The sequence below is a fragment of the Apus apus genome, chromosome 5 (genome assembly GCF_020740795.1).
Source record: "Apus apus isolate bApuApu2 chromosome 5, bApuApu2.pri.cur, whole genome shotgun sequence".
NCBI lineage: Eukaryota > Metazoa > Chordata > Aves > Apodiformes > Apodidae > Apus > Apus apus.
In genome coordinates, this window is record NC_067286.1 from 20523952 (window position 1) to 20551294 (window position 27343).

The window sequence follows — 27343 nt, forward strand, 5'->3', positions numbered from 1 at the left end:
ATCAACAAGGGAATCACCAGCAGAGATAAATAAGTCATCATCCTGCTCTACTCGGCGCTTGTCATATCGAACCTGGAATATTGCATTCAGTTGTGGTCCCTGCTCTACAAAAAAGAAACGGACAGGCTGGAGAGAGTCCAGAGAAGGACCACAAAGATGATCAGAGGACTGGAGGACCTGACATATGAGGAGAGCCTGAGAAAACTGGGTTTGTTCAGCCTTGAGAAGAGAAGGCTTTTGGGGAGACCTTATTACCATGTTCCAGTACTTAAAGGGTGGCTGCAAAGAAGATGGAGACTCCCTATTTACAAGGAGTCACATGGAAAATACATGGGGTAATGGACACAAATTGCTCCTGGGGAGATTCTGATTGGACATAAGAGGTAAATTTTTCACCATGATGATAATCAAACATTGGAATAGTGTGGATTCCCCCACATTGGAGAATTTTAAGTCTCAGCTTGACAGGGTGCTGAGCCATGTCATATAAACTACAGTATTGCCTAATGATCCTTGAGGTCCCTTCCAACCTGGCATTCAGTGATTCTGTGATCTAATCTCTGATATTTTAATGTGGTGATGGCATGCCAGACAGACAGTGTGCTTTGTAATAGTGTGGTAGGCTTTCTTCAATTGCAGGCAGAGGTGTTAATAGTAGTGCCCTGGGAGTCACTTGCTAATAGGAATGTATAGTGTTGTGTAATGTTGGCAGTTTCACCCTCTGCAGCTGTTTGAGAATGACAATTTTGGTTTTGTGATTACTTACCAGGTGCAGGTCAATGATATGAAGACTGATGTGAATGTGTTTAATGACTGCTTTAAGGAAAAAAAAAACAAGCAACACACAACTAACAAAATAACCTCTTGCTGATTGCACTTAGTTGTGATGCTGTAAGGCTGCGCTAGTCTCAGGGTGATTATTGACAGCACTATATCTGTTCACTGTTTCATGGCAGGACTTCCCAAGGGCAAACAGTTCCCATTAATGATTTAGATTTAGGGACTCAGGCATCAAGTAGAGTTTGGTACAGTGTTTCACAGCAAGCTGTTGGTAGCAGTGAAGGCCCTGTCTGAGTGGGCTGGAGCTGAACTTCCAGAGTGCTCCAGGTTGCAGCCTTTTCCTATTGCAGGGTACAGAGCAAACCTGTTCTTTTTTTGATCAGAAGAGCAAAAATGCAGGGAATGAGGTTTGAATGGAACTGCTAAAAGCAAAAAGACATGAAATTTCCAGCTCCATAGTGTGGGCTTGTTTTTTGCTGGCTGTCACTTTCATTAAGGTGCTACAGCAGGAGAGTTGTGGTGTCTCTGGGTGTGTAGTCAGTGGCTGAGATTGCCCCATTTGCCTCAGAATCATAGGATGGTTCAGGTTGGAAGGGGCCTTAAAGATCTTATTTTCAGCTTACTTCCACCTTTTCCTCAACTACCTTGTCTTTAACAGTTCAGGACAAATTTCCATTAAAGTTTTGTGCTTTCTCCAAGCTCTGTGCTTGCAGATTCTTAAACCTTTCTCAGGAGAGTCAGCCATTTGCAATAAATAATATTTGAGAGGAAATATATTGTTTGGGGCAGACAGAAAAAAATAACTCTCTGAAACATTCCTATCATGTCTCTTTTGAAATAGTGATGTAAAACTTAGCAGTTTTGTCTGTGTCAGGGATGGAGCATTTTGCTGTGTTGTGGGGGAGGAAGGGAACCATCTGCATTTGGCTGATTCAGGAGTTTCTGGAAACCCTCATGCTTATTTTGGCAGCTGAGTTATTGTGGCAGCTGAGTTCTCTAAGATGCCTAAATAGACCAGGATTCTCCCTGGGACTGTGGGAATGAGCTAGGAAAGGGTCTTTGCTGAAACTGCTGATCCTGGCAGCTGTGCCTGTTCTGTGTCCCGTGCAGCATCAAAGAGTGGGGCAATCGTCATGCTGCATTTATAATCTTTTCACCCCTGAAGCTCAGGCCTTCCAGACGAGAGGAAGCAATTGGACTCCAATATGAGCAGGAAGCAAGCTGGTGTAGGGTGGACAATGAAGGGAACTGACTGCAGCTTTGCCACTCCCCCAGGGTTCTAAAAATTATGCTATTATCCTCAAAATAGGTAAATCATAGGTAAATTATTAAGCTGTGCATCAGCTTATTTTGTTCTTCCTGCTTTTGAACTGTGAAAGTATGTGAGCAGGCAGAGGGGGCATATTTTTGTACATCTCTGCCCTTATGCGGGAAGGTTTGTGTTTCTGGTATATTTTTACCTGGTGAAGTGCATGTTGCCTGGGAGTAGTATGGAACATGACAGAGGAAGATGAGGGGAAGGGTGTTTGTTCTCTCATCCTCTGCCTTGTCTTGCAGCTTCCCCCCAGCTCGACAACATGCCATGCCATTTTGGTGCTTTTTAAAACCATTGAGTGACATTATCTTCCTTCACTCAAGTTTGTGTTTCTGTGATACCTGCATTCCAAAAACAATGCACAAAGTGGGGAAACACAGTAGATAAAAATGATTTAGTAGAGCTGTGTTTAACCTGGAAGGCAAATCTCTAACTTTTATCTCACACTGTTCTCTAGATCTCTGGTATCCTGCTACTAAATGCCCTGCACTTGGCAGTGTTATCAGCTGCCTTACTAGCTTGTGGACAGATTAATGCCAAGGGACTATATTAACACTAAGAAGCTCAAATCCAACTTCAATCAGCAGCACTATGTGTAAAACTTGATTGAAAACCTAGTATGAATTAGTCAGTGTGTTATCTAGTTCCGAGCCCTTGGGTAACAACAACAAAATATTATTCAAGATAAGTACTGATCTGACAAAAGCATGGGATTATGGAGCTGAGTTCTTGTAGGTTCATCTGTTCTACTTGTGGTTAGATCAATCCTGTGAAGGAGAGACTTCATTTTTTTAACTAATTTGATTTGACCTGAGGATACCTGGAAGGCTGCATGTATGTTTGTAGAAAGAAAACAGCGAGAAAGAAATCTAAAACAGGGAGCGTGAATGAAGAACAGGTACAATAATAATTTCAGAGAAAGTGCTATCAAGAACCATACTCAGGATACCGTTAGAGTAATGACAAAATAACCAGGGTCAAGATGCATTTGTCTCATATTTATTCAACTGCTGATAAACAGCTTGCTTAGTGACTGCTTTTGCTGCCTTTTTAAAAATCCTCTGTAAACCTTCCTCTGTTTTATTTGTTGCAGAGAGCCAGCTGTTGCCTGGGAATAACTTCACAAACGAATGCAACATTCCTGGAAACTTCATGTGCAGTAACGGGCGCTGTATCCCAGGGGCCTGGCAGTGTGATGGCCTGCCAGACTGCTTTGATGACAGTGATGAGAAGGAATGTCGTAAGTGACCATTGCCATGACCCTAGCATGCTTAATATCACAAAGTCTGGCTAGGTAGTGTTACTGGTGTGTTCTGCAGTGTATATTAGCTAAGTAACAAAGCCACCGCCAGTTTCTTAATTTAGCTATTGTTAGAAAAAATGCACAACCTTTCTTATTATTGTTTAAGATCTTTAAGGTTCTTCAAATTATCCAATTTTATTACAGCTCTTGGTAGCAGGTACCTAAACCCCTGTTCACAGATGGATTAATTGTCACAGACTTGACTTAAAATTCTTCCATTGGAAGAGTGAAGATGCTCTGTGATTTTCAGGGATCCTGCCTTTGCTGCTTCAGTATACTGGCCTAGTACTGTAAGCTGACCTCCACTACCATTAAGACTAGTTCCATACATTTCAAAATTGTTGACTCTATCCTGCATTTTCATTCTTTCCTGTCAAAATGTAATTCTTAACCCTTTGAAACTTCGTACTAACTTTCTGGAAAACAGAACAAATGAATTGGGTAATAAAGTTTACATGTTTTAATTCTCCCTACAGAGCTCCTAGACAGCTGAAAAAAGCCTGATCTGGTTCTCCTCTGAGATTTCATCTTTTTCTTAGCACTAATTAAGCTTTAATTAGTTTTGTGCTAACTACTGGTTGAATAACATTTTCTAGCCTATGCGTTTTACTCAGGCAGTTACTTTGTTACTTAGAGTTTAACATCTTAGGAAAGGATCAACCTGTTGTAGGCGTTGATCATCCTAATGCATGTCTATTTAAACTCCAGCAGAATTTATATTAGTGGGAGCTTTGGCTAGAATAAAAAAATGTCCAATGTTCAACCTTTACCTCTCAGTGAGATGTTCCTGATGACAACAGCTGTGTGACTCAGGTTCCTCATTACCTGGCACCTGAATATGCTCCTAGCATGACTTTTGGTGTGCTCTTTCTGCTTCTTAAAACAAGCTGAATGATGGCACTTATCTGTATTTATAGGATACAAACAAGGAAGTTTTCTGTATCTGAGAATGTTGTCATCTTCTGCCTTGCATGAATTTTGTTTCACCTGGTATGTCTAGAAAATCTTACTGAAGATTTTCTTAATGGAGGCTGGGCTGAGTATTTATCCATGAATCAGTAAAAGGAAAATACGCTTTGTGATTCTGAAAAATTTCCTTACCAAAATCAGTTGGTGAATTGCAGGCAGTAATGAACTTCATGCCAATGTGGTGGTGTTAGGTCATAGGCTGGACTTGATGATCTTAAAGTTCTTTTCCAGCCTTGGTGATTCGGTGATTCTGTGAACATAGTCACAATAAAATACAAACAGCTGCAAAATGACTATTCACAGAGGTTGTTCTTGTCACAACAGATTCACACCTCACTGATCTAGGCTAAGCTGCAACTATGAATATAAGTTCCTGCAGAATTGTCCTTGGGATTTTTTATTTAAATACTTCCAGCCCACTTGATTGGCTAACAGTTTTCTGGATGAGCATCCTTTTGATCCTGCCCAAATTAATGGTGGTAATTAAACTGTTCTTTCCTCTTCCTATACATCTATCTGCTGTCTGATCAACTTCATAAATGTAAAATTAGAATGGAAAAGAGCCAACGGGGAAAGCAGGGGATTCATATCCTATGCTAGCCTGCTGTTAACAGGTCAGATAAGCCAAAACTGAACGGAGAATGTGCTCATTTTCCAAAGAAAAATTTAATATTGATGCAAATAAAGTTCAGTGGTGCATTCAGAAAGTTGCAAGCATCTGCATCTCCGTCTTCTCCATTTTATTAGGCAGCTTTTAACTCTGTGGAGGCTGCCATGAGAAACACATCTAATGAATCAGCCACTGTGTGTGTAGGATGATGAGTATGTCTGTGTAGCTACAGTCTGTGCGCCATGGCAAAGACATGAGATGTGGGAGGAATCACTGGAAGAAAGAATTACAGCATTAGTAAGTAGACTGTGAAGGTTTTGCTTTGTTACTTGTTGACTTACGTCTGAATTGAGGAAGTTGGCTTATTGTTTCAAGGTTGGATGATCCTTCTAACCCAAGAAACATCCCCTTTTGAATCCTCCTAAGCATCTAGCACCTAAGCTCGCCGGACAATTCAGACACTTATGGATGTAGGTATATACATACAGTGTGGGTAGCTAAAAAAGTTTGGTTTGCTCTTTTGATGAATTTTTTAAATGGTCCCATTCTTATGGTGTGGTTACAGTGTTACCAACCAGTCTTTTACATCAGAAAGTAATAAAAATGTGGTTGGCCTATACAGCTTGAATTGGTGTTAGAGGAGTTTCTAGCTCAGAGCTGAAGCATTGAAAGCCAGCCCCAGCATCTTGTCTGAGAAAGGCAAAGGAAGAAGAAAAATCACTTGTCTCTTCTCCCCGCTTCAGCTTGTGTTAATCTTTAAAGATAGACTCCTAGATCTCTTTAGGCTGTAAAGGACCCTGGAGGTCATTTGGTCCAGCTGCCTGCTCAGAGAGGACTGACTTCGATTGTGGTTGCTCAGGGTCTTGTCTGAAACTTTGCACATTTCCAAGGATGGAGAGTCCACAGCTCCACTGGACACTTGTTCCAGAGTTTGAATATGTCACTGGGATTTTTTTTTTCCTTTTACATGATCAGTTTCCAAGTGATGAGAGAGAAGCTGAATCAAACATTTTTTAAAGATGTGCAGTGGGATTAACATTCAGATCCTCTGGACTTAGTGAGTAGGACAGGGGAATGTATGAACCCAGGAATTATTTTTCTTGACTGCAGAAACAGCAGCTGAAAAGTAAGAACAGTTGACATGCAAAATGTGCCTGTGTGTCACATCTGGTTGTGTTATTGTAGCAGCATATGTTGTGTTACTTGTGTCAGGTGACTCCAGGGAGGTCTTGAAAATGTCATGCTAGCACCAGAAGGGTTGAAATGTGAGTGTATACATATAGGTAGAAAACTTTTTTTACTATGCTTTGTTACATTCCTCCTATCAGAATAGCACTCCACTTAATAAAACTTAACTTGCAGCAAAGTTGGAGTCCTTTTTTCTTTCTGCTGTGGTGTTGCTTTGCATTAGCTGGTCTGTAGATAGTGAAGATAAAGCCATAGGAGTTGCGTTAGCAGCATGAGATGGCTGAGTTCCCAGTGTGTTACTGCTCTGAGCAGTGCTTTAAGCTGCTTTGTCTATGACTCTTCATCAGCTAATAAATTCACATTGAAAAGCTTTAACCTTGCTTCAAAGTGTTTATGTGTGGACAGGAGTTTGGTAACAGGATTCATGTGTTGGATTGGTGTGGTGGGGTTTTGGCAGTGGGACACGGGCCACAGGCATGGCTCCTGTAAGAAGCTGCTTGGAGTTCCCCATCTCCAAAATCCAGGCCAAAGCCAAGCCCATCAGCGATGGTAGATGCACCTCTGCGATCAACATATTCAAGAAGGGGGGAAACAAAACTGCTATAAGACCTGCAGGACAGAAGAGAGGAGGAGGTCAAGAGCAATACCTGAGCACAGATAGCAAGGTCAGTGAGGAAGGAGGGGGAGGAAGTGACTGAGCAGAGGTTCCCCTGCAGCCCATGGTGAGACAGCAGGCTGTCCCACTGCAGCACATAGAGGAGCATGGTGGAGCAGCCCATGGGGAAGCACACTGAAGCAGATGTGGACCTGCAGCCCATGAAGGACCATAGTGGAGCAGATACAGACCTGCACCCTTTGAAGGACCGTGGTGTGGAAGATGTGGACCTGCAGTTGTGGAGGACCATGCCAGGGGAGGTGACTGTGCCCAAAGAAGGTAGTGGCTGTGTAGGAAGCCTGTGCTGGAGTAGTCTGTTCCTGAAGGACTGTACCTTGTGGGAGGGACTAATGTTGGAGGGGTTAGTGAAGGACTCTCTCCTGTGGAAGGGATGACACACTGGAACAAGGGAAGACTGTGAGGAGTCCTCCCCCCCGAGGAGGAAGGGGAGGCAGAAAACAACATCTGACGTACTGATCACAACCCCCATTCCCTGTCTCCCTGTGCTACTGGAGGGGAGAAGGTAGAGAAATGGGGAGCAAAGTAACTTGGGCCCAGGAAGAAGGGAGGGGTGGAGTAAGGTATTTAAGATCTGAGTTTTCCATTTCTCTTTGTCCTGCTCTGATTTGACTGGTGATAAATTAAATTGATCTTGTGGGAAACGTTTGTTGTGCCAATGAACAGGCCCAAACAGATTGAGGGGAAATGCTTCTACCCACCCTCTTAGATGATCTGCTCAGCCCATCTTTGATAATTCAGTAAAATCAACTTGATTACTCTGAAAGGGTCTTAAACCTGGAACTCGCCCCCCTGTAGGTTGCCTTTTTAGCACCCTTTTGTTGATCTTTCTACAAACCATACATCCTTCACAAAATTGCTTAGCTATTGTATAAATTCCAATGCACCCATATTTTTGTAGCACCAGGTCACACATGGCTTGTGTTTCCCAATGGCTTCCTTGATGCAGAACAGCTAATATTTCCCCCGTGGTTTGTTTGCTTAACATTTCTCTACCGTCTGGGAGTAACCATTTTCCATTCTGTTCTGTTGCCCCCAGTTCCTTGATAGCCTCTTTTTCTTCAAAAATTGGATTTGTCTTTGGAGCTGGCACCTCAGGAAGGAAACAATTAATTGTTATTACTTCTGATTGTAGGGCTGCTTCTCGAGCAGTTTCATCTGCCAGCCTGTTCCCTCTAGCTTGTGGGGAGTTTTCTTTCCGATGCCCATTAACATGCACTACTGCTACTTTTTCTGACAGCATCAGATTTTGTAGCCCTTGCTGAATAAGTTCTCCATGGGCCAACTCCTTCCCTTTACTGTTTACCAGTCCCCGCTCGTCACAGATTTTCCCAAAGGTATGCACTACCCCAAAGGCATATCTTGAATCAGTGTAAATTATTCCTTCCTTGCCTTCTAGCATCTGTAGTGCTTGGCTGAGAGCATATAATTCACATATTTGGGCTGACCATCCATTGGGTAATCACCCCATTTCTTTGACTTCACTGCTAATCCCTTCTACAATAGCATACCCATTGTGCCACTTTCCCTGATTTACTCTTGAAGATCCATCTATGAACAGCTGAAGTCCCACGTGCAAAGGTATATCTTTAAGATCTGGTCGGACTTTGGTTTGGTATTCTATTAGGTCCAAGCAACTGTGTTTTAAATCTTGAGTTTTCATTATAACCCTTCAATAGTAAGGAGGCAGGGTTCAGGCATGACTCTGTTATTACAGTTAAACCATCCTCTTCCATCAATGTATTCTCATATTTCAGGATCCTAGAGTCTTTTAGCCACCTACCAGCTTTCTGAGTCAGAATTGTTTTTACTCGATGTGGTGTGTTTACACTTAATTTTCCCCTAAAAGTTAATTTTCTGCTTTCTTCTACCAAAAGGGCAGTTGCTGCCACTTCCTACACACACTCTGGCCAACCCTGGGATACTGGATCTAAAAGTTTAGACAAATAAGCCACCGGCTGCTGCTTCTCCCCTCCATTCTTGGGCGAGAACTCCCAAAGCTGCTCCTGTATCCACCGTGGCAAAACAGACAAAAGGGTTTATCTAAGGATAGCAGAGCCAAGACAGGGGCAGTTATTAGACTCTGCTTCAGTTCTTTGATTAGTTTTGCTTCATCATCAGTCTAAATAAGAACATCAGGTTCCTCTTCTAGTAATTTGAGATATAAACCTTTTGTCTTTTGTGCATAGGCTTCAGTCCACAGGCGGCAATATCCAATTAGACGTAGAAATTTTCTCAATTCCTTTTTTGTCTGGGGAAGTGGCAGACTTACGATTCCCTGGATCCTTTCAGGGTTAATTCTCCGCTTTCCTCCTGAAATGAGGTGTCCCAAATATTTAACCACTTCCTCCACATATTGGAGTCGTGTCTTTGAGACTTGTAGGCCCTGTTTCCCCAAAAAATTTAAAAGTGAATCTGTGGCTTGTTTTATTTCTTGCCATTCCTTTCCTGAACGGAGAAGATCATCTACATACTGCAACAATAAAACCCCCTGAGGTGGTTCAAAATGTTCCAAAACTTGTTCCAGCACTTGCCCAAATAAAGTAGGAGACTGTGTAAACCCTTGGGGTGAAACTGTCCACCTAAGCTGTTGTTTACGTCCTGTCTGAGGATCTTCCCATTCCAAAGCAAACAAGTCCCAGCTTTCTGCATCTAATTGGCAAGCCCAGAAAGCATCTTTGAGGTCTATGACACTAAACCATTGGTGTACATGTGGTGTTTTACTCATCAATGTTTAAAGGTTAGGAACCACAGGATGCCAGACTTTAACAATTTCATTAATTTTTCTCGGGTCTTGCACCAGTCTATAGGATCCATCAGACTTCAGTATTGGTAGGATAGGCATAGTAAAAAGAGACATGCAGGGTTCCAATAGCCCGTCTTTGAGCAAGGTTTTAATTACTGGCTGAAGACCCTTTTTTTCCTTCAATAGAAATGCTTTTTGCCTCACCACCTCATTTGCCTTTTGCAATGCAATTTTTCAAAGGGGTTATGTTCAAACCTTCTGTATTACCATCTCTGACCCACACCATGGGATCTATGCCAGCCTCATCTTGTTCTTTTAACACATGCATAGAAATGACCATACATTCTGAGAGAGTTCTGATTCACAAGCCTAATTGTATAATCATGTCCCTGCCCAATAGGTTACTACCTGCCTCAGGAACATACAGCAACTGTCCCTGCACTTTTCTATTCCCAATTTTAAGCACTGTAGGTTCAAATGTAGGAACTCCAAACCTTTCTCTATTCCTCCAACAAACACTAGTTGACAGGTTAATTTTAGCCCAGGAGGAACATAGTTTAAAGAAGTTCTGCTTGCTCCTGTATCCACCAGGAAGATTACCTCTTCTTTCTGGGGTTCCACCTTTATATTTATCAAGGGCTCTGAGAAAACCCCTGACCCCATCGCTCCTGAGTTTCAAGATCCATCATTGACATCACCCTCCCTTCTCTCTTCAAGTCTGGGCGCTGCTTTTTAAAATTCCCCAGCTTGCCACAGTTATAACATCCAGCTGAAGGGAGGTTACCAGACAATCCTTGCCCTGATAGTCTCCTACTTCGTTCTACACTTCTTGCTCTCATTCTCCGTTCCACCTTCCCTCGGCTCTGTTTCCGCTCTCTCTCTCTGTGTTGCACTATGGGTTCGACTCTCTGCTTCACAACCTGGTCCATTGTACAAACCATCATTTTAACCTTCTGTTTCTCTTCCTTCCGCTTCACATACACTTTCTGTGCTTTTCTCAATAACTTCTCGAGCCATTTCTCACTCCAACCTTCTACTTTCTGCACCTTCTTTTGAATGTCTGGCCATGCCTTAGTACAAAATGCACTTTTAACAAACCCTGGGCCACTGGATCCTCAGGGTTCATCCCCAAATATTTCCTCATCTGATTCTGTAACCGTTGTAAAAAATCTGCTGGGGACTCATCCTTCCCTTGCTGGAGTTCAAATGCGTTAATAAAATTTTGAGATCTCGGGGCAGCCTCTTTAATTCCCTGTATTATTAGTTCCCTCAGGTCTTTCATATTATTCCGGTGTACAGGGTTATTATTATCCCAATTGGGATCCACATTTGGGAATTTCTGCTCTGCTGGAACCACCCCTTTCCTGGGGCAGGGGGGGTTCCTCCTTTCCCATTCCTGCAGAGCCGCCTGCCTAATCGTTCCCTGTTCTTCTCCACTAAACATAATATTAGTGATGGACATTAATTCTGCCCAGGAATAATAGTTAGGACCCAAAAATTGATCCATTTGTTCGGATAAGCCAACAGGGTCCTCAATCAATTATTTCATTTCCTTTTTAAAGTTCCGCATCTCAGTGCTTGTCAGCGGGGCACTGACATATCGCACCTGTCCAGGGCCTCTCCTGTCCGGAGAGGAAACATAACTTCCATCGAGCCTGCCCATCGGTGGTTGCCCTCTTGTATGGGAAAACTCTCCAAATCTCTTTACATTGTTCCAATTCTCTTCTCAATTTTGGAAAATTTGTCAAAATTTGTCAAAGAGGAAGCACTTGCAGCTTCCTTGTAAGTGCTGTCACTGTGCTCAGGGTCCTGTAAAGAGGGAGAGGAATTCACAGGAGTTTGTGAAGTGGGGGAAGACTTGCAACACTCTCCTGGTGCTCAGGGTTTTGAAGGGATGGAGGAGGGTAAACAGGACCGTCCTGGGGATCGGGGTTTTGTGTAGGGTTGTAAGGAGGAGGTAAACATTTTAAAGGGTCCCAGGGTTGAGACTCCTCCTGATCCTCCCCATTATCTGCTTTCATTGCAAATATACACTCTGTAATACATGAAGGGGTTCTTGAAGTGGATCTCATCCAACACAGAGCATACTCACACTCCTCCAAAGAAAAAGAAATTTTTGCATTCACATAGAAATTAAAATCCTGGCACTGCCAGCTATTATCCAAACCATACATCAGCCAAAATACATGCTGCCCCCATATGGGTTCCCATGTCCAGATAAACACACAATAGTTTACCATCTTCTTCTTATCCTTCCCTTTAGTACCTGACATGTCTTTCCAGTACTTCAGCATCCTCCCTAAAGGAATGTCTGGAGGAATTGCTCCCGAGGATATTCCCTTATCCTCCCTAGGCCTAGGACTTTTATTTCCCATTCCCGAGACTCTCCTTGCACTCTTTTGCTCTTGCTTCGTCCTTCTCCAGCTGTTTTCCTAACAGAAGAACAGAACCACCAAGTTGGACTCCACACTCGCTTTGTACTAATGTACGTCTCACTCACACACAGGAGTCTTGAACCACCAGGGCGATACTTAACAGTCAGTTTTCTCACCCTGGCTCCGACCACCAACGCAATACTTAACAGTCAATTTTCTCACCTTGGTCCATGCCCGGAGTTTGCCTGGCTGATATCAGTGCGCCTGCTTTTCTTTATCCTTTATTCCCTGCTTTGTGGTTTGTGGGATCTGTTTATAACCGGTCTCGGGTCTTGGTCGGTCTCCCTGGAGCCAGCACCACTGATCCATGGAACCATTGAAATCAACAGGGTGCACCTTTCCGTTCTTTGGAGACAACAACTCCCTGGATGACAACTTCAGATCCTGGACAAGCTTCCAAATTTGTGAGAAACGTTTGTTGTGCCAATGAACAGGCCTAAACAGATCCTTCAGCGAAGCACAGTTTATTTACACTCTGGCAAGAATGGGTGACCTAAACAAGTAGGCACACCCATAGTAAGGTGAATAATGGCTTATATTTCCTATTCCTGATGCAGAGTTCCCTCCCCTGTTTCCCCACTGGCTAGGGAGTCCAGGGTTTACAGCCTATCCAGCGCTTCTAATTGTCCTATAAGTTTCCCGCCCCTGTTTACACATTCCATTCTAGCAGTTTACTTTTTACCTTTTAAGGTATAATTCTGACATTTCTTGTCCCCTTGGCTGTCTTCCCAATTACCAAAATGATCTATACCTACTGGTGTCATCATGCTTCGAGGAGCAAGATAGAAGTGGCTTTGTTTGGTCTTATCTTGGCCATAAATCCTCCATTTTCAGATCCCCCAGATGGAGTCCAGTTAAGTCCCTCAGTTTCTTGGACCATAAACCACTCCAGGTATCATTGGAATGTGCAGATATCTCACTTCTCTTAAACAAATATTCCTGACACTAGGGTATATATATAAAAAAACCCCAACAATATGCTTCTAACACTAGAATACAAAAACAACACTACATTTCATTTCTAACAATCTTTTCCCCAAGTCGAGTCTGTTTTGCCTGTGACCATAGTTGGTGAGTGAACTCTCTCTGTCCTTGTCTTAATCCATGAGCTTTTAGTTGGATTTTCTCCTCCCCATCCCACAGTAGGGGGAGGAATGAACAAATGGATGTGTGGTTCTTTGTTGCTGGCTGGGCCTAAATCCACGACAGTTTGGTACTGTGGACTGATACTTCTGTGAAGACAAGTATGCTGTGTTTTCATGTGCCTACTGAGAAAATTTAGTGCAAACATGTGATTGAGTGCAAAGTCTTTTCACTTTTGAATTACATTATAGTTGAACAAGGATGTCCAGCAATATTTTATAAGTTCCATTGATGAAGCATCTCATCCTGTCTGTCCCCCTTCAAGCAGAAAAATGTATAATTCATGGTCTTGTTCTCATTTTCTGCAGCATGCAGAATGAAAAAGTGCTGGTCTGGGTGTGAAGAAGAAGTAAGATGAAAAGCAGAATTACCTGCTGCTTTTCCATTAATGTCTTACCTCTTCCATCTCTTCCTTTTGTCTCTTTTCTGTCTCCTGCTTTACAGGACTATCTCTGTTAACCATGTCACTTTCCTCTTATGTTTTTTCTTCATCTCCCACATTTGCTAGAGTTTGTAATGTCTGTCTTCTTCCTTGCTCCCTCTGTGTCTTAACTGTGATCAGATTAACACTCCTCATGCCAGATGTCTGTCTCATGCCATGCTCTTCAATGCACAGAACCTTTCTTGCACTCTTGCCTTTTGTTGTTGAGATGAGATGACAGAAAAAAATTACCCATTTTTATATGAGGAGGAAGATTGAGAAAAGGCATAAAAGGGAGGAAATGAGATAGCAATTTCTTTTTGTCATAAATAAGAACTGCTTCTCCTGGAAGCGGACTATCTCTTTGACTTTTCCTCCAAGCCACTATTTGAGCTTGAAAAAGGATTTACTGCAGTTTAAATGTTTTGTGAGTATTTCTAGTTCTCCATTGTTTGAGTAATCTGCTTTCATCAGTGCATTTCCCAAAATGAAGAACCCTTTTGTAGTTCATCTCCCCTTAGCTCTGCTGCTTCTCATCTGTTGGACTGATTGTCAGCCTGTGTAGTCCAACATCTGTCATGCAGGTTTCTTTTAAATGTTCATGGACTTTTAATTACTAGTACTGCTTTTTAGCTGTGTAGATGATTTATAATGGAAGCTGAGGTTCCTCTTGACAAATTCAGAACCTTTACCAAAAGGACTTTCCTGTGTGGGTTTTAAGTGTTGATTATGTAGCTCCTAAATCCTGCTCTGGTTGCATACTGGGCAAATATGTACATGGTGCTAGTGCTTCCATTGGTCAAGGTGGGCACTGCATGCAATCAGCCACTCTGTTCTCTGTTATCAGATATGGAAGATCCAAAATGGCACAAAATAAAGAACCTGAATGGAAAAAGCCTGAAAATGTGTGCTTGCATGTTTCAAAACGTTTTGAGTTAAAGTGGTTATCTTCAGTGCTGATCTTTATACCTACCTACCTCTGGGGCCAAGACCTGTGTCCTACTGTTGGAAGGATTCTCTCCTTGATTTAGGAGTACACTAATGTTCTTAGTTAAACTCATAATTTACTCTCTCATCTTTGTTTCCTCTTTTCTTTGCTCTTTGTACATCTTTGTGTTAGATTATTAGAGAAAGAACAATGTGAACACTGAAAACTGCTTTTGTTGGTTAATGTGCAACAGCTAGTGGAGAGATGGCATGTTGCTCCCTTTGTCAGCTAATGAGCAGCAGATGGTGCAGATTCAGAGCATGACATGTCATGCCTGGCATGACAGCAGCCAGAAGTAGAGACATACCAAATAACAAGAAGTGTAGATTTTTTTTCAGCGCTCTTCTGAAAGGCATTTCTTACATGCCAAGTTTGTGTGTTCAGCTATGAGCAAATAGTGGAGCACACAGTGAGTACAGTGACTAGCTTTGTTAATGAAGGGCTAAAGAGTGTAGGCTGTGGGCTAGAAAAAAAAAATTATGCAAGAATAGCCTTGGGATGATGTGTTCTTGTGTTAGTGGCTTGTCTCTCTCACATGTTTTTATTTTCAGCTGCCACTGTTGCGCATTGAACACAAATCTAAAGGTAAAGCAGGTTTTTGAACCAATGCTAAAAGCTGCATGATAAGGAGTGTATAGATGTCTGAGCAACAGGGCGTCATCCATGTCCTGGTGACAAATACCCTAGGACCTGCTAGATTTGGTCCTAGGGTATCTAGATGAAGAGAACTTAAGTTTTCTTTTTATGTTCAATTCCTTAAAAAAGTGTTTGGGAGGGCTTTTATTAATGTGCAATAGGAGTGTTTTTTGATCTGTGTTTTCATGGTTATAACCATGCTTCTGTTGTTTTTGAAAGCATTTTGAGCTGTGTTTGGCAGATTAATAGAATAATATTTGAGATAGTGCTATATACTTGTTAGTTGCTAGTATGTTGGTACTTCATCTACTTCTGTGTGTCTCTTAACCATTTTATTGGTTTTACCCGTAGAGTTTGAACTGTGTGTTTATATATAATAAAATATCCTATTTTTTCACATTCTGTTCTGTATTTATATTTTCTATGTCGGGTGTATTTTCAGCTCCATGTAATCTATCTAAATGGACATAGCATTTCTCAGAAAAAATTATAAATGTTTTGGTGTCATCAGGAAGTGGAGCGGATGTATGGGAGATGTGGCACAACTAACCTTGCGTCATTCAAAGTGTTCGTATATGCACACTTGCTCTTACTCTTTGTTCACCTTGCACTGGTGGGGAATTAGACTGGACTAGCAATATATTGTAGTTTTAAAATACAGCCCAGATGACTGTTCTGAAGTTTCCCCAGGATTTTGTGTACCTTATTGTTCTATCTCCAGTTTAAAAACCGTCTACCAGACAAATGTTTACTACTCCCTCTGGTGTTCTCTTGCAGCAGGTTTTACTACTCTACATGTTCAGGATTGGAGTCTGTGTGAAAGCATTCATAAACAATTACAGTCATGGATGAGATATAAAGAGTCTTTTCACAAAAATGCTAAATGAAACCCACACTCTGCGATTAGTAGCCTCAGTTTCCTAGACTATGTGAAGAATATTTTCTTGTACTCTAAAAACTTTCAGTTGGGAAACTGATATTCTCACAGAAAAAAGGCAGTATGAGTAGGTTTTCATCTTCAGACTGGTACTCAGATACATTTTGATTGACTTAATTACATTCCGTTTCTACAAAAGAGGTAGTTTTTGGAGAACTGTATGTATGCAAAGCTTCACAGCATTGGAGGGGTGGAAATTAGATAAAAAATAAAAAGCCCGCTGAAAACAAAGTCATGGCTGAGGAGGTTGCTTTGTCATTAGAGACACTTCTGAGTGTAAGAACTACACTGCCTAGCGCAGCGCAGAGTAGGAAGGAAGAGGATCGTGTGGGGACTGTACCAGCTTCAAAATCATGTCATATGCCTGGAAGCCTCACATGAGGGCTGTCAAACTGCCTTGTCCTACCATATTTCATGTGGGGTAGATTTCAGAAGAAGGCCTTTAAATTTGATGCTGTTCACTTCTTTAAAAAAGAAAAAAATATAATGGAGTTTGTGCTTGATCAGGAGCGTGCTTTGAGTCTGCTCTACAGGAAGATCACAAGCTGGAATTATTTTAAGGCACATTATGTACCCATGCTTTTCCCTTCATAAGTCCAAAAATTACGATGGAGGCACAAACATAATTCCATCATAAATTACTGTTCTGGTTTGGTTTGGTGGGTTTTTTCGTAGTGGAGGAAAGGCCCCAGGGGTGGCTCCAGTAAGAAGCTGGGAAGCTCTCCCTGCTCCAAAACCAACCAAGGAGCCCTTAGAGGGACAATAGATGCCCTCTGCGATTAACATACGAAAGAACTTATGTAACACATGAGCAGAGAAGCACTTAAAGGAGAAGAGCTGTGCTGGAGAGGGAGAGTGGTGCTGGTGGTTGGTGAGAAAGAAGGGGAAGAAGGTGCTCTAGCAGAAGTTTCCCTGCAATCATGGCAAGATGGCAGCTGTCCCTCTGCATTCACAGAGGAATGTGGTGGAACATTCCCTGAAGGCACCAGGAGGGGTGAACTTGGCCAGCTTACTTGAATTTTGCAACCAGTGGACTCTAATTTGCTGCCAGTGGACTCTTGATTACGCAGCTTTGGAAGACCCTGGCGCCAGTGGAGTTTGTTTCTGAAGCAGCCTGTGACTCTCTGAGAAGCCCGCGCTGGAGCAGCTCCAGACCTCGTGGGAAGGACTCATGAAGGAGAGGTTTGTGGAGAACTCTCTCCCCCATAGGAGGGACCCCATGGGGAAGCAAGGGAGGACTGTAAGGAATCTTTCTTCCTGTGGAGGAAGGAGCAGCAGGAACCACCAGCCTGTGAACTGACTCTAAACCCCATCCCCTGTCCCCCTGTGCCACTGGGGGGAAGGAGGGAGAGAAACCAGAAACAAAGTGATATGGGCCCATTAAGAAGGGAGGAGTGGGGGTAGCACATGCAGCCCTGCTCTGTACTGTGTCCTGTGTGTGTTTGATTAGTGTGAAATTAAATTATTATTTTTTCTCCCAAGTTGAGCCTGTTTTGCCTGGGACCTTAATCAGTGAAGAGCCCTCCTTGTCCTTTGTCTCAATCCGTGGACTTTGTCCTCACTCATCCCAGAGAGTGTGTGTGTGTTGGGGCGGGGGGGGGGGGGGGGGGGGGCGGGGAAGGGAGTTGAGTGAGCAGCCATTTGGCTGTTTCTTTGTTGTCGTGTTGGGCCCAAACCATGACAGTTACTATCAACCCCCAAATCATTCTGGTGACAATCTGAATTTAGATGTTTGTCTTCATCTTTCTTATGCTTTGCTGTGAGAGGGGGTTGGAACTAGATGATTTTTAAGGTCCCTTCCAACTCAAACATTCTATGATTCTATGAATTTGATGACTTCTGCACTGCTAAGAGTAAGTAATCAGATCTAGTAGCTGCTTTCAAAGACATATAAAAGGTCTTGTAGGGACACTGAGTACTGCAATCTCTGTAAGTTATTTAATGACTGCTTATTATGACAGTACAATTACTGCAGCTAAAAATATTTTGTTTGTGTTTAGTCACTCAGCAGAGTCAATCTAATGAACAGCTTTCATGTAGAGGAACAAAGGATGCAAAATAACTCTGCTGCTGTCCTTTTAAATACTAGGCTTTAAGACTCAATAAGCAGAGCTCAGTGCACTGAAGAATGAGATGCAATATTTTGTTGAAAAGAAATGTATGCCTGATTCAGAAATAACATCAGTAAGATCTAGGAATTATCTAAACCAGCTGAGATCTCCTAGAAATACAGCAGCAGGCCAAGACCCTGGGTAGGACTAATCCTACCCATCTGTAAAGATTACTGACTTTGAATTGTTTAGTCCCAAAAAATTCTTAAAGCATCAGTTAAAACCTGTTGTTAACTAAGGCTAATGCTATAGAAGGTGATAGGTGTGATGCATCTTTTCAACAGATGCATTCAGATTCCTGGGATTAAAATCCAACATTGCATACCTGCAACAATTTTTTGGACTGTTGCATCATGTGTAAAGGTGAAGTAATTTCATCTGTTGCAGTCTGTTGCTGCTAGCCAGATGCACTTTTAGCTTTGAGAGTTTCCAGTGCTGGTTTCTGATAATTTTGTGTTCTTTCTTGCTAACTAACAGCTTATGGTGCTGTGAGCTAAATATCTGTCTGGTGTTTATTGTTACAAAGCTCACCACGTTTTGGAAAAGATAAATAAGCCAGTAATGAACACTTGCAGGGAAGTGATTTAGCAACCTGTCGCTTATAAAAAACCACAAACAACAAAGCAAAAACTCAAGCATCAAAATCACTTTATCATGTATGAGGATTTTTTCTTATGATTCTAACACCATTCAAAAGTATTAGAGCTGAGCTTGTGTTCTTTAGTTAATCAAATCTATATTTGGGAAGTATGTAGTGGTACCCACCAGAGGCTTAGGTAGCTGTGAACTGTGGTCATTGTCTATATGCAGTTTTGGAGATGGTGACAAGCCTCTGCTATAAACAGATGTATCCAAAGACAGCTGAATGGTTGATACACATAGCCCTCAAATACTGACTGATCTAATGTGCCCTATGATACCCCATTAGCATGAGGGAGGATAATAAAGGCAGAAGAAACAAGGTAAAGACATAAATATAAAAGCAGTATGTTAAAATAACAAGTATAATTACAGCAACTCTAATACTTTAAAATAGCTTTTCTTCTGAAATCTGTGTGAAATGGTGTAAGTGTGGGGTATATAGATTGTTTTGAGAGTATGATATGTGAATTTAACTTTCCTTACAAACAGGACTAACAGTCTACCTTTGGGGTGCTTTATCTTACACTACATCTCCATCTAGTGCATTTTAAATGTCTGCGGAGAAAGCACAAGTCTGTAAGGAAACCTGTAAGTAGGTAAGTTGTTGGGGTTTTTTATTGACTACTTATGGCAGGGGGATTAATACACAAAAGGAGAAAAATCTTAGAGCTGAGCCAGGCCTAATGAAGAGAAAAGCATTCTACCAGAGCTTCCACCCTAGGATTATGGCAATGAAAAGCCAAACTACACAAAACCAATCCTTATTGGTCCAGTTCTTATTTAGAGTCCAGTTATAATTTGTGTAAGGAGTTAATGAAATCAGTAATTTATTTTTTTTTTTAAATAACTAGAATAAGTGGGAGAAAGCTTAAGAATTCCTCTATAAAAGCAGTTATATGTATCGTAGTAGTTTTATATATACCCATGGAAGACCTGTGGACTTCTATTCACAACTTAGGATCACTGAGTGCTTTCAAGTTGTCTTCTCTTTTTCTCACTGCTTCCTGTTGAGCTGGAATATTTGTTGCAGGTAGGTGACAAACATCAGAATTCTTAAACAAAGCTGAATATTAAACAATGCATGAAATTAGCATCTGCATTATTTGGGAAGATGCTGTAACCCAGTAGCTGATCTTTTTATCACTTACTCAGATGGCTCTTAAACTTGGAATGTCAAACTGGAATTAACTCTGGTTTTCACTCATGATTAAACAAATGAGTACTTAGTACTTACAATAAGATTTATAAGGAAGTGACCATGGTGAGTATTTAATTTGAAGCTCAATATTGAAATTTACATAAGTAAGGGCAAGTGCAATAGCTACTTACATTTAAGAACTTTTTATGCAGGCAGATCAAGAGGGTTTGTGGTGCTAATTATTTAATCTTCTTTATGGTCTCCACTACATGGGGGGTCAGAAAATAGCCCAATTGGAGAGCTTGGGATCAGACAGGTTTAGCAGTTGGATGGAATCAGTGGCACCACTGAAACAGAAAGATCGGGTAGGTAGTAACCCAAGACAGGTGAGGGATCGTAACCCATCAGGCACACTGATGTCCTCTAAGGAGAATTGTCCTGCTACTGAAGTCCCTTAAGGGTGGCGTCCTGTCCTGCCTGTATACATTTTGAGTAACTTAACAACTTAAAAATTGTGATTAATTTATATGGTGTAACCGCTGATTTAGACTCTGTCCTTTTGTATGGTGTTATCGTTCAGATTGTTTCATGAGTAGTCACTTCTAAATTACTTAATTTAGTGAGAAATCACTTTAATAAATGTCTGAAAACCAAGCGTTTTCTCTGTGCTGTCTTCTCACATCTTGTCTGCTTTGTAATGGTTTTGAAAGGCTGAGATTTCTAGGCTATGAAATATAGCTTTAAGGCCTTGCTCTCTGGCAAGAAGACCACCAGTCCATAGTTGTCCAATTCTGAAGTGCTTTCTCTTTTCCCCTTTCCAAAGGAAGCAGTTTACTCTCCATGGCAGCAGACTCCATTAGCTTTTTTACTTTAGTATTGTCCTTTTCCTCTTCTTGTAAACTATAGTGTAAATATTGCCCATATGAAGTGGGTAGTAGTTTGCTAAGTTGGAGGCAGTCTCTGATGTTTCCTAAGGGAGTAATTTCACTACTTCAAATATTAATTTTTAAAAGTCTGCCTTTAGAGAAGTATTTTTAGGCTGACTTCTAGTCTTCTGAAGACTTCTAGACTTCTTCTGAGTTTACATTAGCAGTTTATGACTAGCAATTATTTCATCTGAGTGGTGAAACAGGGAGCAAAGGTAAGAGACCCAAAGGATTTTTCTAGGTGCAGTGAACAGTCTGCAATTGACTGTGTTTGGGAGCAAAACTCATTATATTAAATAGATTTCTTTTTTTCTTGAATTGGAAAGCTTCTGGCATAGCAGACTGTTGGGTTGATTTTATGCAGGGAATAGTACTCATGCTAGGAAATAGCAAGCAGTGGAAGTGAAACTTTTCTGTATCATTCTGCAAGATAGCCCTGTCACAAAGCTCTATGAGCCAACAAATGATGCATTTGCCTTCTGTGCTAAGGCAGCTGAATGACTGCAGGTAGTGGTGGCTTTCCCACTGTGAACGGAATTGAAAGTACTATAGGGTCCAAACAACAATTAACTAATCCAAAATATGTTTATATCAGTTCTTGGTGTGAAAGGGATCATATACCAGTGCTTGTTACATAGTGTTGTAAAATCAACCCTTCTGCTTGTAAATTGAAGTTAAAACCTATTTCTCAAAGAGCAGGACAAGATGAAAAGATTTTAACCTTTAATTCCTTCATGTAGAGTCTTAACTGAAATGCCATGACTTGCCATGTACACATCAAAAGAGATTGAATGTACAGTACTGTCTAGTTTGGCTGTGGCAACTCTTAACATAAAGTAACAACAGCAGAGAAGTTTAAGGTGGTTCATTATTTGTTAGATTGATACATGTAGGTGTGAATCAGCATAAAGTTATTTTGTCTGATTGTTACCCTGAGGGTTTCTAAGGTAACAATTTGAGTTCAAAGATGCTGATGCTGAAATATTATCCAGTTTACTTCTAGCTGCAGGTCATCACAAAATGTATGCCATTGGATCTGCTACATCCCATTTCCCTCACTCCAAATTGCAAAATATCTGAGAAATATTTTAAAATAGAAATGTTTGTAGAGTTAAAAGAAGGAAATGTGCTTGTTCTTGGGACTGCACCTGGTAGGGAGCCTTTTTTGTACTATCTTTGCATCTGGTGCATGCAATAAGCAGTGCCTAGTTCACTGTAGGTGTGAAATGCTAGAGGTCTGGGCTAGCTGGCTCAACAGTAAGGATTCAGTCAGAAAGTTTCTTACCAAAATTTTCATTAGCAATATCGTGTAATGGTTTTGGTAATTCTGAACTGAACCTATATAACATCTTCAGGCACTGTGTCCTTATAAAGAGACACAGGTCTAAAATTCTACCATGATATCTGAACAGTAGGTTAGTACCTATTTACAGTTATATATGACAATTTTTTTTCCTTGGAGCTGGACCATGCCATCTCATCCTGGCTGTATTCCTCAAATTTATAGTCCACAACTGCACTTGCTGATACTTCTAGAAGACATTTGATGTCTTTTTTGCTCTTACCTATGGAACAAAAAAATCCCCTGCCCATCACAGAAGATCTCTTGTAGCCTTCTAGTCTGGTTTTAAGTTTTTATAGCCAAGTCAAGAGTGTCATAATTTCTTTTATACAAGGATGCATCTATATACACTATAGGGATTTACACAGTGTATGCCCTGTATATGCCCCCCTCTGCCTGCTGTTTTTCATCTTTGCTGAGAATAATAAAATGGATTACACTCTTTGAAAAATAGTGGTGTTTCACACCTAACACCAGATAGCAAAATGTTATTCTGTTGCACTGTAGGGCCATGCCTGTAAACTGTCACATCTTCAGTGGAATGTACTGATTTAGATACATTTAGGAAAAAGGTCCTTATAGGAAGTTAGTGGGTTTTTAGAGCCTTAAAAGAAGGGGGTGGAGGGGTTGATTTCTGCATAACATAAGAAGCAGCTTCACACTCTCCCATATACAGCTGCCAAAAAGTTTTCTTGAACTTAAGCAAACCAATCAGGGAGTAGTGTGTGGAAATTTTATGCTGTGGCCAGCACTTCTCTGCTACCATCTTCACCATTTGCTTCACATTTAATTCTCAGATATTAGAATATTTTAGTAAAGAACATTTTCTTCCCATGGCTAAAGGAGTCAAAGGAGGCTCCTCCAGTGCATGGTGGTTCACCATCTCTGTATATCTACTGGGGCAATTTCCTTTTGTGTTATGTAAATTCATAGTCATGTTAATGCTTCAGTCTTGGATTGCTTCTGCCACAACTAGGTAATAAAATAAGAGTGGAACTAGAGTGGATCAATTGTTTTCTGCCATAGGTTCACAAATTGGTTGAATATCAGTTTATTTGGGGTTGTTTTTTTGCCATGGTTAAGGATATATCTGGAGTTCATTGCAGAATGGGAAGAAGGTGTGTTTCTGCTCAGGAAGAAATGATTGTGCTTTACATGGGAGCTTCATGGGCAATAACCAACCAACTTTTGCTGAGGTGTTGGTTTTGCTGCTTTTGTTTAAAGACTGGGAGTATGGTACTGCCTCAGATCTTGTGGTTACTGAATTACTTTGCTGAGATCAATCTGCCTCAAAACTCTTTAACACATAAGTTACTCTTAAAAGTTGTATGAAGAATTGCAGGGGCTTGGATGTCTTGGCTGAGGGTTTTTCATTGCTGGTGCTGTTAAGCATGACAGCTGCTTTAGGGTAATTTATCATCTGTTTTTCTATGGAACAATGGTTCACCTTTTTTCTCCCAAGTGGACCTTTGATACTCTTCTGAAAAAGTGGTAGTTGAATATGTAAATACATCATATTTTATACTTCATAATGCTAACTGAAAACTTCTGGTATAAATATAATAATTTAATATATATATAATAAAGTAAAACATGTAAGAGAAGAACTTCAGGAATTTGCTTTTGGAGGATGCTAAATCAAGCGAGAGTTGAGGCAAGGGCAGAAGGGCAGAAGGGCAGAAGGATGAGGTTCTAGAACAAGTGATGGATCCCCTCCCCTCCTGTCATCAGACAGAAGGAGAGAACTTAAGAGCCGTGGAGGAATGGAGGGAGATCCGTCCTCGGAGAGGCAAGCAAAAACCCTCCCAACCCCCTCTGCCCTCCGAGTTGCCCTTGAAGAATAGGTATGAGGCCTTGGAACTTCAAGGACAGGAAAATGAAGTTGGAGTGGTAGATCTGTCTAGTGAAGCACCTAGGACTTGTTGCTCAGCTCCACGCCTTAGGACTTCTTCAACTAAGAAGGAAAGGAGGGTAATTGTGGTGGGTGACTCCCTTCTGAGGGGAACAGAAGGGCCCATGTGTCGACCAGACCCATCCCACAGGGAGGTCTGCTGCCTCCCTGGGGCTCGCATTAGAGATGTTAAAAGGAAACTCCCTAATCATGTAAATTCCTCTGATTACTACCCACTGCTGATTTTTCAGGTTGGCAGTGATGAAATTATTACAAGAAATGTAAGGGCAATGAAGAGAGACTTCAGGGCTCTGGGACGGCTAGTTAGGGGGTCTGGAGCACAAGTAGTGTTTGCCTCCATACCTCCTGTAAGAATGGGTGGAGAGGTAAACAGGAAGAGTTTACTGATCAATGAATGGCTATGAGACTGGTGCCAAAGGCAGGGCTTTGGTTTTTTTGATCATGGGCTGCTCTATGAGACACCTGGCCTGATGGTGGCAGGTGGGATGCACCTATCCCAGAGGGGGAAAAGGCTTTTGGGGCAGGACTTAGCAGGGCTCATTGAGAGAGCTTTAAACTAGATGTGAAGGGGGAAGGGGAGAAAACTGGGTCTGTTAGGGACAAGCCCAAGAGGAACATACCAGGGCCTGAAGGAAGGTGGTCTAAGGAGGATTTGGTCCCACCAGTGTGCTCTGCTTGCTTCCTGAAATGCCTGTACACCAATGCACGCAGCATGGGGAATAAACAGGAAGAGTCAGAGGTCTGTGTGCGGTCTAAGGGTTATGATCTGGTAGCAATAACAGAGACATGGTGGGACAGCTCACACGACTGGAATGTGGCCATGGATGGCTATGTGCTTTTTAGGAAAAATCGGTCGGTGAAGCGAGGTGGTGGAGTTGCTCTTTATGTGAGAGAGCAACTAGAATGTATTGAGTTTTGTGCAGGGGCTGATGAGGGGCAAGTTGAAAGTCTGTGGGTAAGAATTAAAGGGCAGGGTGGTATGGGTGATACAGTTGTGGGGGTCTACTACAGACCTCCTGATCAAGATGAGGAAGTTGATGAGGCTTTCTACAGGCAGCTGAAAGCAGCCTCACAATTACAGTCCTTGGTCCTCATGGGAGATTTTAACTACCCTGATATCTGCTGGAAGACTTACACAGCCAGCCTTTCACAGTCTAGGAGGTTCCTCCAGTGCATTGATGACAACTTCTTAATGCAAATGGTGGATAAGCCGACTAGAAGAGGAGCACTGCTGGATCTTGTGCTCACCAACAAGGAGGGCCCTGTTGAAGCAGTGGTGGTCAATGGCAGCCTTGGCTGCAGTGACCACGAGATGGTGGAGTTCAGGATCCTGTGTGGGAGGAACAGAATACCCAGCAGGACCAGAACCCTGGACTTCCACAGAGCAAACTTTGGCCTCTTCAATCAATTGTTAAGGGAAGTCCCATGGGACAGGGTGCTAGAAGGTAAAGGGGCTCAAGATAGCTGGTCAACATTCAAGGACCACTTCTTGCAAGCACAGGATCAGTGTGTCCCAATGGGTAGAAAATCTAGTAAGGGAGCTAGGAGACCAGTGTAGTTAAAGAAGAAACTGCTGGGCAAACTCAAGTGGAAAAGGAAAATCTATAGATCATGGAAGGAGGGGCTGGTCACTTGGGAGGAATATAGGAATGTTGTCAGAGAATGTAGGGAGGCAACTAGGAAAGCTAAGGCCTCCTTGGAACTTAACCTTGCAAGTCAGGTTAAGGATAATAGAAAGGGCTTTTTCAAATACGTAGCCAACAAAACTAATACCAGAGGCAATATAGGCCCGCTGTTGAATGAGGCGGGTGCCCTGGTGACAGAGGATATAAAGAAGGCAGAGGTGCTGAATGCCTTCTTTGCCTCTGTCTTTACTCCTGCAGGCTTTCCCCATGAGCCCCAGTTTCATATAGCCCCAGTAGAAGTCAAGATAAAGGAGTTTGCTAAGGTAGATGAGGATTGGGTTAGGGATCATTTGAGTAGTCTGGACATCCATAAATTGATGGGTCCGGATGAAATGCATCCAAGGGTGCTGAGGGAGCTGGCGGAGGTCATTGCTAGTCCACTCTCCATCATCTTTGGTAAGTCATGGGTAACAGGAGAGGTGCCTGAGGACTGGAGGATAGCAAATGTCACTCCAGTCTACAAGAAGGGCAAGAAGGAGGACCCGGGTAACTATAGATGGGTCAGCCTCACCTCCATCCCTGGAAAGGTGATGGAACAACTTGTCCTTGGCACTATCTCTAGGCATATCAAGGACATGGGGGTCATCAAGAGCAGTCAACATGGTTTTACCAAGGGGAAGTCATGTTTGACTAACCTCATAGCCTTCTATGAGGAAATTACTAGGTGGATAGATGATGGTAGAGCAGTAGATGTGGTCTATCTTGATTTCAGTAAGGCATTTGACACCGTCTCCCAGAGCATCCTTGTAGATAAGTTGATCAAGTATGGGTTTGATGATCAGGTAGTGAGGTGGATCAAGAACTGGTTGAAAGGAAGAAGTCAGAGAGTTGTAGTCAATGGGGCAGAATCTAGTTGGAGGTCTGTGACTAGTGGAGTCCCTCAGGGGTCGGTACTGGGACCAGTATTGTTCAACATCTTCATCAACGACCTGGATGAGGGTACAGAATGTACCCTCAGCAAGTTTGCTGATGACACCAAGCTAGGAGGAGTGGCTGACACACCAGAAGGCTGTGCTGCCATTCAGTGAGACCTGGACAGGCTGGAGACTTGGGCGGGGAAAAACGTGATGAAGTTCAACAAGGGCAAGTGTAGAGTTTTGCATTTGGGGAAGAAAAACGCCATGTACCAGTACAGGTTGGGGGCTGACCTGCTGGAGAGCAGTGTAGGAGAAAGGGACCTGGGGGTCCTGGTGGACAGGAGGATGACCATGAGCCAGCAATGTGCCCTTGTGGCCAAGAAGGCCCATGGCATCCTGGGGTTCATTAGAAAGGGTGTGGTTAGTCGGTCAAGAGAGGTTCTCCTCCCCCTCTATTCTGCCTTGGTGAGGCCGCATCTGGAGTATTGTGTCCAGTTCTGGGCCCCTCAGTTCAGGAAGGACAGGGAACTGCTTGAAAGAGTCCAGCGCAGAGCCACAAAGATGATTAAGGGAGTGGAACATCTCC

General features: G+C 42.2%; 1 protein-coding gene across 4 annotated transcripts in view; it reads left to right on the forward strand.

Annotated features, from left to right (window-relative positions):
• Positions 1-27343, forward strand: part of LDLRAD3 (low density lipoprotein receptor class A domain containing 3) — a 117346-nt gene that overhangs the window by 46430 nt on the left and 43573 nt on the right. For all 4 annotated transcript variants that reach the window (XM_051621511.1, XM_051621512.1, XM_051621513.1 and 1 more), the window contains exon 2: positions 3189-3335. In XM_051621511.1, the coding sequence (XP_051477471.1) occupies positions 3189-3335 (147 nt within the window). The remainder of the gene's footprint in view (positions 1-3188; positions 3336-27343) is intronic.